The sequence below is a fragment of the Heloderma suspectum genome, chromosome 11 (assembly GCF_057233095.1).
Source record: "Heloderma suspectum isolate Gila_16-S chromosome 11, 16-S_ref, whole genome shotgun sequence".
NCBI lineage: Eukaryota > Metazoa > Chordata > Lepidosauria > Squamata > Helodermatidae > Heloderma > Heloderma suspectum.
In genome coordinates, this window is record NC_139468.1 from 38,410,104 (window position 1) to 38,424,876 (window position 14,773).

The 14,773-nt window shown below is 49.4% G+C and overlaps 1 protein-coding gene across 2 annotated transcripts in view; it reads right to left on the reverse strand.

Moving 5' to 3' along the window:
- Positions 1-287: 287 nt before the first annotated feature.
- ST8SIA2 (ST8 alpha-N-acetyl-neuraminide alpha-2,8-sialyltransferase 2) overlaps positions 288-14,773 on the reverse strand; it is a 47,305-nt gene continuing 32,819 nt past the window's right edge. Inside the window, exons 5-8 of one of the 2 annotated variants that reach the window (XR_014785415.1) lie at positions 11,093-11,386; positions 1,767-1,931; positions 1,391-1,457; positions 288-937 (exon numbers count right to left, since the gene is read on the reverse strand). Coding sequence is in view for 1 of the 2 variants with exons in the window: in XM_084817436.1 (XP_084673562.1) it covers positions 1,646-1,931; positions 11,093-11,386 (580 nt within the window). In the remaining variant the exon portion in view is untranslated. Of the gene's footprint in view, positions 938-1,390; positions 1,458-1,645; positions 1,932-11,092; positions 11,387-14,773 lie in introns of those variants that run through there. The other variant, XM_084817436.1, reaches the window with a different exon arrangement.

A 14,773-nucleotide genomic window follows, 5' to 3' on the forward strand; every position in this document is an offset into this window, starting at 1 on the left:
TTGTTTGTATCAGAATTCGCAAAACCAAATTTCTCAAGCATCCCTAGTTACATGTAGTTTGGCCTTTGGTTATAATAAATATCTAAATTTAAGGCTAGCTTTTAAAAAAAAAACTAGTGCTACTTGTTGTTTGATTGTGCGCATGGGGACTTTCGGCAATGTGTGGGGTGCATGGTGGGGGTCACAGTTGGAGAGATAAGGCTTAAGCTCCACATGCATGTTGTGGTTCTGATCCGGATCAGGGGTTATGTGCTTACTTTTGAGTAAAACAAAACCACATACAGAGAGACATTTTATTAATTTAATGTAACATGTAGTTTGACAGTTCTCCATACACAGACAAAATGCTTTCTATATTAAAAAAATCAGCATGTGAGGGAGAAGGAATCCAGCCTAGCCTTTTCCCTGACCTGCTAGTTTTCTGTGTGCATGGATTTGGGGATGTGTGTGTTATGGAGGAGCATTTTGTCATTCTAGAGTCCCACCTGCAGTCTGAGGTGTCCAGGCCAGATCCAGGTTTACCTCATCCAGTTTTTGTGAGAACTAGGCTTAGGTCAATAGAAGTCAATGACAGCTACAGTGACTTAAAAACTGGTTTATTAACAAATCAATTGAACTACAATTGATGAGTCATTTTGGATGATTAGTAAAATCTGGCTAGTTTTTGACATCTGTAGTTTGGTTCAGCTGAAGAACTCTTGTCATGAACTGGATTCAAAGGGGAGTCCCTCATCTTCTAAAAGCTGAAACCCTTGACGCCAACAACTTGGCTTGGTATCTCCTATGTACTACACCCCAAAGACGTTTCATTACAAAGGAAGAAAAGAAACAGGAAACAAAATCACAGCGTCCTTCTAAGTCCACTCCAATCTTATTGTTCATTTGTTTAATTACATCAGCTCCACATTGTCTGTTGAGGCAGTGATGTTTTCTCTTCCTGTAAAAACAACAGAAAATCCAGCTGCTTTGCCTCAAAAAACCTTCAGTCTGCCATTCCCAAGTGATGTGTTTGAGAGCTGCTGGTTCTTTTCTGAAGTGAGAGGGCTCCGTCCGTGGCTCATTTCACAAATGGCGCCAAGCTGAAGCTGTGAACTCTCTTGGACTGACTCCTCTGGAGAACCCGCCACAGCTGCTTTTCATAGCTCCACTCCCTCATTGCTTTTTTGGCAAATCTAAGGATTAACCCCCACCCCTAAGTCCCCCTTATTACCACTAAACCAAGAACATGACACAAGCCGGAAGCCCAGCTTCCTGGCCAAACAGGCCCTATCTACCAATTCTAGACCACTCACGACACCTCGCCTAACACTTAAGTCATCACGCTAAAGTACCCATACAAACCACAGTGACTTTCCAAGCCATGGAGAGCGGGGGAAACTGTCGTAATTACCAGCTCCATTCTGCACCCGGCAAGGGCTGCTTCTTCCCTCAGTCCAGCTCCTCACAGGCAATTCTCTCTGTGAACACCAAACAGTGGTACTGCTCAGGCGTTGAGCATGGGCAGTGGCCCGTATACATCTCTGTGTTCCTCTTCTGGACGTTAACAAAGAAAACCAACTCTGCCATCTACCACTCATCCTTGCCTCCCCTCCCCATCCTCCCATGGTGCATAGCCTCTAGGAAAGCGAGTTGCCAGAAGCCCATGCTATGTGGCCCCATCACACTCCCCCACCGTGAGTTTTAAGGCCCCTTGTTGGTGCAGGGCCTTCAGGGCCTTGAACTCCAGGGGCATAGTGTGGGGGCTGGTCTGGGACATGTAGCCATACTTCAAACTGTCATAGTAGTGGTACTTGACGGGGTTCTGGTCTTGATCCCGAGGAAACGGCCAGAAACCGTAGAGATAAATCCTGTTGCAGAAGCGAGTCGCCAGGGTGTACATAAGTAGACCGGTGGTCGGGCGTTTGATGTACACTTTGTTAGTTAGCCAATAGCTAGAAAGGAACAGAAAACAGTGTGAGAATAGGGCGGCTAGACTGTTAACTGGGACTGACCGATGTGATCATATTATGCCAGTACTTCTCTATCCGTACTGGCTGCCAGTCCATTTCTGGGCTCAGTTGAAAGTGCTGGTTTTAACCTTTCACGCCCTCAATGGCTAGGGCCCAGGTTACCTGAAGAAATATCTCTTCCCATATTTACCTCCCTGGACATTAAGTTCATCGTCTGAGGCCCTCCTCCAGGTGCCCCTGCCAAATGAGGCGAGGCAGGTGGCTACGAGAGAGAGGATCTTTTTAGGGTGCCACCTGGTTGTGGAATGCTTTTCACAAAGAGTCTCGCCTGGTGCCTAGCATATGGTTTTTGGTGCCAAGTGAATATCTTTTTGTTCTCCAAGTCATTTTATGAACTGTTTTTGGTGCTTTTAGTACTCTATTCTGCTGCTGGTTTTAATGTGGCTTTATGATGTTGTAATGGTTTTATTCTTTGCCGCTGGGTTTATTTTGCAGTTTTTTTGTTTTTTTATTTAATCTTTGTACTATATTTTATTTAATATATTGTACACTGCCCAGAAAACTTCAGTTGTTGTGCTGTTTAGAAGTACAGTGAATAAATAAAATAATACCAGACTGCGGAATCATTGTCGTATCCCACCACCTTCCTGCTAGGATGGCCCTGGAATCTGAGGAGACCTCAGAAGAGGAGGAGGAGGATCCTGTCACTGCTCCAAGTGGTCACGAGAGTCAGGAGAAGTCAAATGATGCCAGTAGCCTTTCTGAGATCGTCATGAGGAGCAGTGCCCTACTCGTGGAGGCTGCGGCATTAAAGGAACCTAAGTACCTGGACTGGTCTTACTCCCCTGCTTCAGACCCACCAATATCACCCCCCAAGGCCCCAAGAACAAAGGTGGCAGTAAGTCCAGACAGAAGCTCAGAGCTGGAGACGTAGTGCCAGTTTGGCAGCAGATCAGATAATCTTGAGCCCTACTTGTGAGGAGGAAGCATGCACTGGATTGGGACCGTACTGACAAGCCAGGAAGAGTGGGGCATCAGCACCCCCTGTACAGCTCTCAGTTGGCATCTACTCCTTGCTGAAGCAACACCTTTCTCACTGTGCCCTCTGTTGGACAGCTCCCCTGCTAGTCTGATCTTCCTGGTCGATGAACCACAGAGCTGTTCCTGATAAGGTTGAGAGCTGATTTTCATAGCTGGGATGGCAGGAATGGACAGTAATCCAATGAAACTGTTTGACAGCAGTAGATGGAAGACAGACAAAAGAAAAGGTTTCTTCATACATTGCATAATTAATAATGGGATTTGCTGCCAAAAGAGGTTGTGATGTCTTAGATGGTTGTAGAAGGCGATTAGAGAAATTCATGGATGATTGGTCTGTCAATGGTTACTAGCCATGATTGCTGCATGCAATTTCTAATCGAGGCAGGCATGGAGGATATGAGGGTGCAGTCACAGGCTATCAACTCAGCTATTTGCTCAGAAGCTGAAATCTATAGGACAAAAGGCCAGCATTGCACTAACTTTGCTTTTAAAAACTTATTGTTATTCACAGGAAAAATGTAAGAACATAAGATCCCAGCTGGATCAGACCAAGGGCCCATCTCATCCAGCATGCTGTTCACACACTGGCCAATCAGCAGGACATGAGTGCAACAGCACCCTCTTGCCCATGTTCCCCAGCAACTGGTGTACATAGGCCACTAGGAGCCATTGAGAGCCTTCTCCTCCAGGAATTTGTCTAACTCGCTTTTAAAGCCATCCAAATTGGATGCAAACATTGTCTTACAGAACAGGGATCACAGAATCATAGAATAGTAGGGTTGGAAGGGGCCTATAAGACCATTGAGATCAAATTGTGCAACAATTGGAAAATGAGCAAATGCAATAAAATGCAACGAACAAATGAAATTTAAAAAAGTAAGACATTCACAGTTCAGCTAATTGGGGTGGGGTGCCCTGGAGAGCTATTTGGTCTGTGGCTGGCCCTGCCTGCAGTTTCAGAGGCAATATGGCACTGAATACCAGTTACTGTTATTCATTGCTGGGGCGCAACTGTCTGTGGGGCTGTGTGTGATTTCTGTGCCCTGCTTGTGGGCACCATGATCATTGGTGGTAGGAAGGAGGATGCTGGATCAGAAGGATCTTTGGTCTAATCCAGCAGGGCACACCTTATATTCTCATGCTAAAAAGGGGAAAAAAAAGGTCCCGTTGGCCACAGATCTTGCGGCACATGCTTGCGCTGGTTCGGTATTCCTGCACAGTGGATGGCCTTCACATGGGGGTGGGGTCCTTCCTTGAAAAAGCCTTACTAGTTTACTGAGGGTTGTCAGCTGTTGTTGTAGTTTTAATTTCAAAAGCACTGGTCCATGTGGATAGGGCCTGGTGAAAGAGCTAGGACAGATTTAGCCTGGTCTAGACAAACATGGGAAAAGTGTTTCCAGGATGCAGTAGGGGATTCTATGTCTGAATGCTCTTCTGTAAAAAGAAGCAGAAAACAGCCGTCTGAATCTCATCTGTTCACTGTGCCAGGCAGAAGGCTAGGCGATAAACGCTGGTACATTGTTTTCGACAATGCAGGGATCCTGTAAATATCAGGGAGTGTTCCAGTGGAGGCTGGTGGCTCCAATGTCAGTGAGGCGGTGAATCTGCTCCAGGTTTCAGTCAGAATGCTCAAGGAACTATCCAGCTCGAGAGTTCTGACTGGTTTTGACTGAAACCTGGAGTGGATTCACCGCCCCACTGACATCAGAGCCACCAGCCTCCACTGGAGTGTTTTATGACACAATCCCCAGCTAAAGGGATGTCTGGGAGTTGCAGACCGTGGGGAGTGTTCAGAGGAGGGCAACGAAGATGATCAGGGGACTGGAAACAAAGCCCTATGAGGAGAGACTGAAAGAACTGGGCATGTTTAGCCTTGAGAAGACTGAGGGGAGATATGATAGCGCTCTTCAAGTACTCAAAAGGTTGTCCCAGAGAGGAAGGCCAGGATCTCTTCTCGATCATCCCAGAGTGCAGGACACAGAATAATGGGCTCGAGTGACAGGAAGCCAGATTCCGGCTGAACATCAGGAAAAACTTCCTGACTGTCAGAGCAATACGACAATGGAACCGATTCCCTAGGGAGGAGGTGGGCTCTCCCACGCTGGAGGCGTTCAAGATGAGGCTGGACAGCCATCTGTCAGGGATGCTCTGACTTGGATTCCTGCACTGAGCGGGGGTTGGACTCGATGGCCTATTCTATGGAATACTATTCTATGATTCTGTGATTCTATGAGTTGAGTGTTCTACCAGACCCAGCTCCACAGAGCACCCACAACGCTGAAGACAATGGGAGAAGATGAGTCATGATTTGCACACCCTGCATTGGATCCAAGATCTGCCTTCTGCTGGCAACAGGGGTCCACTCATGGAAGGTGCCTCCACCCAATGTTGAGGGGATCCCACACACACAACGGCTCACCCCCCATTCAGCAGGGTCTCCTGAGCCTCTCTGCAGCATTTTCAGGGGGCTGCAGGGGGGTGCCATGTGGAGGAAAAGGCAGGGAAGCCTGCCTGTGCCGACCCAGTTGCATGTACCTAACTCTGGATCGAACTCCCCGTTTTTTCCAGGGTAAGGGAACCAACGGATGGCCCGCTCAACATTGCGGTGCTGGCATGCTGTTCTGTTAGGCGCCAGAGGATGCTGCTGAACAACAAAAAGCTTGATGGCAGCAGTGAACATGACACCGGCAGAATGCTGGGCTGATGGCACAGGCACCTCATCTGAGCCGCGCACAAGGTGAGTGATTGGGCCAGAACACACGGATTGTGCATTGTAGCCACACAGGGGGGGAAAACGTCTCTGCCGGAGCTGTAAACAGGGAGCAAACGACCACAGTATCTCCTTTTTCCACACTTGGGCCACCTCTGATAATGTCCACGTTACCTCCGAGGGCAGTGCTCTCCTGTTTTGCAAAGCCGCTGGGGACCGTAACGAAAGCTAATTAATTTTGCCACCCCAGTCGAGGTTGCACGGAGTGCACATGGGACCCTGCATTGACGGTGAACCGTGACTGCACAAAGCTCCAGGTTTTAATTAGAAGGAGAAGCGATCTCGAGAAAGGCTGTAATTATTTCCCCACCACCACGGACTGGCTACACCAATCGACGCTGCTATTAAGCATACGGTTTGTGTTGACTCGGGCAGCTGGGAAATGGCTTGGAGGCACCTGCCAGTGGATACCTCTGTTTTTCAGCAAGTCATTCTGGCAGAGAGAACCTCCTTCTGAAGCTGAAGCCGGCAAAAGAGCATTTGTATAAATAAATGATTGGGGATTTTAAGTCTCTGTGATAAGAGGGGGCTTGTGGGAGGCAGTGAGGCACAGGGAGGGTAAACCACCAGGGAGAGGCTATCTGGAACTCACGTAATACTTAAATGGCAGCAGACTTGATTGTTTAAATCACATATACAGTCAGATGATGGTGGGGTCTGACCTGAAGAGCAAAAAGGGTGTGCAGGTAAGGGGAGATGGACCCTCCCGCTCCCATGGCTCACCTGTCTAAATCCATCATCAGAATTAATCAGAGTGGCTAGTGTGGTTTAGTGGTTAGAGCAGCCACTCCGATGGCTGTGCTGGCTGGGAATGAAAAGGGTTGCAGACCAGCACTTCTGGAAGGCACCAGGTTTTAAAAGCCTGGATCAAGAGTGTTGAACGAAAACTGGGAAGGCCCAGGTTCAAATCTCCACTCAGCCATGAAGCTCACTGTGTGACTTTGGGCCAGTCACCATCGCAGCCTAACCAAACTCACAGGGATGTTGTAAGGATAAAATCAGGGGGAGACTGAGAACCAAGTACATCACCTTGAGCTCCTTGTAGGAAAGGAGAGGAATGAATGTAATAAATATACAACAATTAATACACTCCTTTCCCTGCTGTGAAGGTAGGCCTGAGTAGGCCTCTTGAGTCATTTGGTTCAAGCAATACTCAAGGTGCTTGATGGGATTGAGAGAACGCATATGTGTCTGACCATGAGAAGGTAATTGCAACTTGCTCATTATAGTTAGGAAAATCCTTACTAGCTTAGAAAAGCTTAGCTAGCTTAGAAAATTAGAAGCAAGAGATAATAATGCAGCTGTGCTGATAAGACTGTTGCAGAGCTAAATTAGCTCTTGAGCATGTATAGTGTATTTTCTTTGTTCCCCAACTAACAGTCTGTATAAATGCCTCCTGTTCCTTGTATTTGGGGAGACTGAATTTCGACTGACTCTCCCACAGCTGCAATGTGCTTTAATGAACTCCTGACTGTTCAACCTAATCTGCCTTGGATATTTCCTTAACTCTGCTTAGCCAGGCTTTGAGACTGGGAGGAAAAAAAATGGGGAGGGGGGAGCATGCCATGGAAAACACTTTCCGTTCAGCTTTCCGTGCCCATGTTGCTCTAAAAGGCACACCCACCTGCCCTCTGCTTTCGGAATATATAAAACTCCCTTATCCTCAGTCAGACTGTTGGTCTAGATCAGTATTGACAACACTGACTCTCCAGGCATGAACCTACCCATACGCGATGTTCACCATCTAAGGCTCTCCTCTAGGTGCCTCCTCCAGGGGAGGCTCGGAAGGCAGCAACAAGGGAGGGGGCCTTCTTGTTGGTGGTCCCCCAATTATGGAACGACCTCCCTGATGAGGCCCACCTGGTGCCAACGTTGTTATCTTTTTGTGCCAGATTAAGGCCTTCCTCTACTCTCAGGCATTTGGCAACCTATGATGGGTTTTAAACAGGCCCTGGATTTTTCTTATTGTTGATTATTTAAAATCGTTTTAGATATATGCGTATCTCTGTGGCTGCTGTCTGTTTATATGTTTGTATGTAAGTGGTTTTTCTAATGTATTTTTTAGATTTTAATCTTTGTAAACCGCCCAGACAGCTTCAGCAATTGGGCGGGGCAGACGTGTAATAAATGAATGAAAATGACTGACAGTGACTCTTCCGGGTTCCAGGTGGGGAGTTCTTCCCCAGACCTACCTGGCGATGCCAGGGATGAAACCTGCGGCCTTCTGCATGCACCGTGGTGCTCTACTGCTGAGCTACATCCCCACTGATCCCAATTCATATGTGATTTATGCATCAATGCTTGATTAGGGAAGGCCCAAGTTTAGCCACTGCCTTGTATCACTTGAGCCCAAGACGAGGGAGGGACCATCGTTTTCAGGGAGACAGAAGTGAGATCGTGCAGCCATCCTTGCCTGTCCACTGAACAAACAGCAATCCATCCTTGGCTTCAGGTTCCCAGATCACAATCACAAATCTCCCAGGGGCCCTTAACATCTTGATTCTGCCCCAGTTCAGTCTGGTGTGCAGTCTCCGTGGTTGGTCTGACATGGTTTGTCCTGCTGCCTAAGGGCTCCTTCACACTGGGCTTTTATCCTGCGATTGAGTTTCCTCCTTCACGGAAGTCTGCGGGCTCTTTACATGACGCCGTGACCCTCCTGCACTGAATGCCCTTTGTTCCATTTTTAAATAGATCGCAGATAATGAGCGATCAAATTACCCCGCTGTGTTCCGCTTCAGTTCCCTCCGTGAAAAGAGTTAAAGCGGCAAGAAGAGGAGCGAGATCAATGAAAGAGAATGGAAGACTCAGATACGGGGAGAAGGCGGGGGCGGGGCGAGGAAGCGCATGTAAAGGGAGTCAGTGGTGATCCTGCATTTAAAACGGAAGTAGAAAGCCCCGTTTTAAATGCAGGATTTTAGGCTGGTGTAGAAATGCCCTAAGAGGCTGAAATGCCCAGCCTTTCCCAGCCCCCGCACCCTTGTTAAACTCCTGCTACCTGGACCTAAGGATGACATGGGCATCTTGGTTGCAAAGAAGCAGCATTCGGCAGTCATTAATGAACTATCAGGTTTAATCCTTACTCCCCCGCCCCCCACCGTAGGAGCAGAGTGATACACATACACCATCTGGCTGCTCATCTTGTAGCTTTTTTTTGGCTGAAGGTTTCAGCCTCTCGGCGGCTTGGAGCTGTAATTGAATTAGCTCTGTTCAGCACCAGCTGTTGGCTTTGCTGGTCCCACTCGTCCTGCCTCATTCATTACTGCACATCAAGTCACTGTAACAGACAAGCCCTCCTCTCCTCTGCTCGCTCTTCTGGCCACATGACCTGGCTGCCTGTGTCACATTTCTCGCGCGGGGGGGTGGGGAGAGGAAATAAACAGAGACAACCAGCCCTACAGATCTCCACGGATGCTGTACATCAGGGATAAGCAGCCCGCAAGGACCCCCTTGCCTCTTTTGTGCCCCCCACCACTGCTGCCACTGAAATTCGGCAGCACAGCAGCAAAAGGGGGGCAATTCCCCCGTGTGCGTGTTTAAAAAACAAGCCCTGAGTCACTGCTGAAATTTGGCAGTGTGGCAGCAACAAAAAAAAGGCCCTTAAAAAAACAGTCCTTTTTTGCTGCCGCACAGCTGAATTTCAGCAGCAGATTCAGGGGCAGCAGGTGGCAAGGGTATGACTCCCAGTGGGTTCTGGGGAAGGGGGTAATTGGACCCCCGGAAGTTGCCCACCCTTGATGTACACGGAGGATTTGTCAACTGCAACTGGTTCTACTGCCCCCAAATTTAGACAGAGAAATATTCTCTTGTGTTGCCAATTTCTTCCGTTCTTTCCCTTGCACAGCTCCTGTGGATGTCACAGTTTCAGAAATGCAAGCGCAGAACTGTTACATTTCTATCTCTTGTGCAGATGCTAAAGGTACAGGAGTACTGGGCAGTCCCTGCCATGATCTGGACTGCTGCCCTTTGGCTTGGCCTTTGCTGGTGCTGGAAGAGTAGTGAAGGGAATCCAATTCCCCTTTGTCCTCCCGCTCGCTGCTGTCCTGGCAGGAGAAAGGGACCTTCCGCCTCTCCAGTACGCAGCATATCCTGCTGACAGCTTCTAGCTCAAGCCAGTGGCACATGCAATCACAGGATTAAGAGTGAGTTGATTTAAAAGGCTTATTTCATGAAAGCCACTTCATTACAGCTTGAAAAAGAACAAGCCCGAGCAGTCCCCTTCTCTTTCCCCTCCAATCTGCATGCACAGCGGGGCTCCGTTTCCCACAGAGAAGCAGGAGGAAGCTTAATACAAAACGGAATCGCACATGGTCGTGTCTGCATGTGTGTTTTGCATTTGTGAACGGCAGCATCCCTGTTGGGGGACAGACCCAAAGCCCCATTATGTGAGGCTAGCAGGGGCCGCTGTGGTTCCTTTCAGGCCTGTGCGCCTGGATAAATTTCAGCGCTTGTTCCTCCCATTTACCTCTGCGATTCCCTCTTCTGATTCTCCTTGTTCTGGCAACGAAGACTAGAGTCACAGCCCAGGGTCAAAATCCTCCCACCCCCAGATCTCCCGCTGTAAACAAAGCCGGGACTGATGCACGCATGTATGTGTGTCAAGATTTGGAGCTGAACTACACATTCAGAATAAACTGTTAAACCTGTAACATTTCAAGCTGAAGGGGGTGTAGTTCAGTAGATTTAATTTTTTTTTTTAAAAAAAATGGTTTAAACATGAAACAAACCTGTGTCATGTGATTATGATGAATTTATTTATTTGTTCTGAGTTTTTAAAAGCCATCTTTCAAAATCTAATTCCCAAAGGCCACAGTGTAGACATGATACCGGTGGAGGCCTGTTTTGTTTGAACTTTAATGCAGCCACAGGGGACTCTAATTTGATCGGAGCCACCATAGGGTGAGTGAGAAGAGATGCCCAACTTTCTCCTGGCACTTTGCTCATCTGCTAAAAGAAAATCAGCTCTCCAGATAGTTTTTCTCCTTGCAGGGGAAAGGATATATGGACCGAGTATATTTTCTCCTGCAGATGAAGAAGATTGCTGAGGGCTGGGGGTGGGATTTTGATGAGAAAAAGCCCAGCCCATAGGAGAAGTTAAAAATCTCTTTCTCTCCTGCACCTCTCCTCTGATCAGATTCAAATTTTGCCTCCCCCCACACCTGCCCTTGTTGCATTAAAGTTAAACAAACAAAATGTCGTGGAATACTCATCTCGCTTGGGCCAAACTATGAACTATGAACATTTACACATTTGAAATTTGGATTCAGTGTTTGAGCATGTGCCGAATTCTGAATTTTGGGGGTCTCCGCTCTTATTCAGAACCAGAGGCGCTCACCCTCGGACGGCGTGCAACAGGCGCAGGGAAGGGTAGGCAGTTCGGACTTTGATGTGATGCTTGAGGATGAGTTCGTTGACCCACTCCACACGCTCCTTGCCACCTTTGGCCATGAATGCCGGGATCCAAAGAATGCTGCCGTTGAGGCTGTGTAGGCGCTGAAGCAGCTTCTCCCGCCAGGTGTCATTCACCAGGTCCTCGAAGGCACGCTGGATGACCGAAGGGTTCATTGTTACCAGGTCTGTCTTCCTTCCGACATCTTGGGCGTACTCTTGTACTGGAGCTAGATTGCATCTGGAAGTGGAAACACCAGGAAGCTCTTTATGATACAAATTCAGAAAGGATATCGTACGGCTGGAGAAGATACTGAAAGGGGGTGTCTGAATGATTAGCGGAGGGGTCACTTGTGAAGAAGCAGGCAATCAGGGCCAGCATCAAAGGTAGGCACGCTTGGGCACCAGCTGATGGCCCACAGCCCAGCAGGGCCCTCCTTCTGGACCTCCCTCCACTCCCCTTCCCTGCTGTGTCTCTTGTCTTTTTAGTTTATGGGTTTGGAACAAGAGCCCCCAACTGCTACTGCAGCAAGAACACCAGCAAGGGAAGATCAGCCTGGCCTGACGTGAATTTAAAGGCTCACTTGGAACTCACCACCTCCTCCTGGCCTTGAAAACTGATCTCCCTCCACCCCCTTCCCTTCTGAATCTCTTGTCTTTTTTGTTGGTAAGCCTCATGCCAGGGCATCTCTCTGTCTCTCTCTCTCTCTCTCTCTCTCATTGATGTGAGCTGCTTTGGGAGACAATAATTGTCTGAAAAGTGGGATAAAGATACAGGAAATGAAATAAATAATATCTTGGACTTCTCTCTCTTCTTTGTTCCCCACATCCAGTCCACGGCCGAGATGTGGCAATTCCCCCTTTTACGACATTGCAAAGATACGGCCCTTCCTCTCTGCGCCTGGGCAGAACCGCTGCTCCGCGCCCTGCCATCTCTGGCCTAGCTGCTGGGCGCAGGCTTCTCCGCTCTGCTCCTCCCTCCTCTCACTCTGCTGCCGATTCCTCCACCGTCCTTGTTGCTCTGAGCGCGTGACACCTCGCCTTAAATCCCTGCACTGCCTTTCTGTCCACTCAGCATCCCGCAGCCCCCTGGAGTTGCTCCTCCTCTTCACCACTGAAACCAGTTGGTTCACTTGCCCCTCACTCTGGCTCAGACAACGGTGGTGGTGAGGAGGGGAACAGTGAACACGGAGGTCTCCTTGCTCCCTGGCTCTCTGCCTTTCAAGTGAGCAAGTGGTAGCAGTGATGAGAAGGAGGAGGGGGAGCAAGAGCAGCAGGGGACAATGCCAGTGAGAGGGAGACTCGCCGAGGGAGGGGGCCCAGGGAGGGCGCCTTGCCCAAAGACCTTCAGAAACCTGGAGACGGCACTGCAAGCAATAACGGGTGGGCTTTTAAAGCTTAGGGCAAATGGGGGTGGTTGTAATATGATGAAGTTGCCTCATGCTGAGCTTGACCACGGGTCCATCCAACCCAATCCTGTTTACTCTGACTGGCAGTGGCTTTCCAAGGCGTCAGACAGAGGCCTTTCATAGTCTGCAATCAGGGATATTTTAGCTAGAAATTGCACTGATCCCTGCACTCCAATCCTGCATCTCCTATGGCCCCTCTGGTATTTCTGCTTGGATTCTTCGTCGTTGTCGTCACAGAATCACAGGGTTGGAAGGGGCCTGCAAGACCATCGAGTCCAACCCTCTGCTTAGTGCAGGAAGCCTGATTCCCAGGCGGTCCCCCATCCAAGTACTAACCAGGACTGACCCTGCTTAGCTTCCGAGATCAGATAAGATCAGGCACATCCAGCCCTTTGCTCATCTCAGACTCAATATGACCAAGACTGAACTTTTCATCTTACATCTGAAAGGCTCCTCTGCCCACATTCTTTCTTTATCCATTGCAGTGTTGACGTCCACCCTGAAGAAAAAGAGGCACGTAGCCCTGGCTTCATTTGGGAGGGACTCCCTTCTTTTCCTGGCTCCCCATCCTCAGATCGTAGCCAAGTCTTGTCACTTTTCCCTTTTAAACGTTGCAAAATATGGCCCTTCCTCTCTGTAGCCTCAACAAAATCTCTAGTCTGTGCCCTGTCATCTAAATGTGTTTGGTTCAGCAGGTCTTTTATGAACCCACTCTGAATGAATGAAAATACTGAAATGTTCCAAAATATTAAAGTATTCTCGCTTTCTCATCCTTACTTTCATCATGGGTAGAGTAGTGGACAACATTCAAAAGGATAAAATCCCACCTCTTTGGGATTCTTGAAAGTTGACAGGTGTTGTGGGTTGGGGGTTTGCTTCCCCGCCCTGCCAGAAAGAACACTCCGCTCCAAGGGGCAGGTGCCCTGGGAATACAGACGTGTGTGTGTGTGTGGGGGGGGATGCCCTGGCCCCATCCGTCAGCCAACGGAATCAGAGCCCACAACTGCTACTGCAGCAAGAAGACCAGCAAGGGAAGATCAGCCTGGCCTGCAGCACGTTTAGAGGCCCGCTTGGAGCTCACCACCTCCTCCTGGCCTTGAAAACTCATCTCCCTCCACTCCCCTTCCCTGCTGTGTCTCTTGTCTTTTTCGTTGGTAAGCCTCATGCCAGGGCGTCTCTCACTCCCCCCGCCTTATTGATATGAGCTTTGCTGGGAGACCGTAATTGTCTGAAAAATGGGATAAAAATACAGTAAATGAAATAAATAATATCTTGGACTTCTCTCTTCTTTGTTCCCACATCCAGTCCACGGCCAAGACGTGGCAATTCTCCCTTTTACGACATTGCAAAGATACGGTCCTTCCTCTCTGTGCCTGGGCAGAACCGCTGCGCCGCGCCCTGCCATCTCTGGCCTAGCCTGGTGCAGGCTTCTCCGCTCTGCTCCTCCCTCCTCTCACCTGGGCCCCCTCCCCTCTGCCACGCACTCTGCTGCCAATTCCTCCGCCGCTCTCCTCCCTCTGGTCACGGACCCGCTCCTTCCACCCCTGCACTGCCTTCCTGCCCACTCCAGCATCCTGCCCACACTGCTCCCCTGGCCCCCTAAGCCCCCCATGGCCTCGCCCCCCAGCTTTTCTATTCCGACACATCCCTGCCTGCGACGGTTGCTCCTCCAACTCCACCATCCCCTACTGGCCAATGGTCTCCTGCCCCGCGCTTTCCCCCTTGCTGCCCCAGAGGCTTGCACTGCCTCCCAGGACACTTTGTGATGTTGCCTCTCAGACGTCCTTCCAGTCCCTCCTCAAAGCCCACCTTTTCTGGAAGACTTTGGCACAATCCCTTGTCGCCATGCCCAACTGCAGCCTCCCCCAACCTTGGGCTCTCCAGGTATGTTGGATTGCAGTTCCCATCATTTCCAGTCAAGCCTGGCCATGCTGGCTGGGGATGATGGGAGGTGCAGTCCAACACACCCGGGGGGACCAGGTTCTGGGAAGGCAATGAAGCTCGCAAGCAAGCTCAAGCACAGGGAACTGAGACTAGTCTTCGTATGACAACCGCACAGGACTATCACAGCACCGGGAAAGGAAGCCGTTGCCTGTTCCTTCAGTGTTTGCCCCAGATGCCACACCCCTCTCCTCCCTCTGGGGATTCCCCTACACTGGATCTGGGACTGGGTGCGCCAGGGGGCAGGGACCTGTTCAGGGCCAGGCGCACTGATGGCA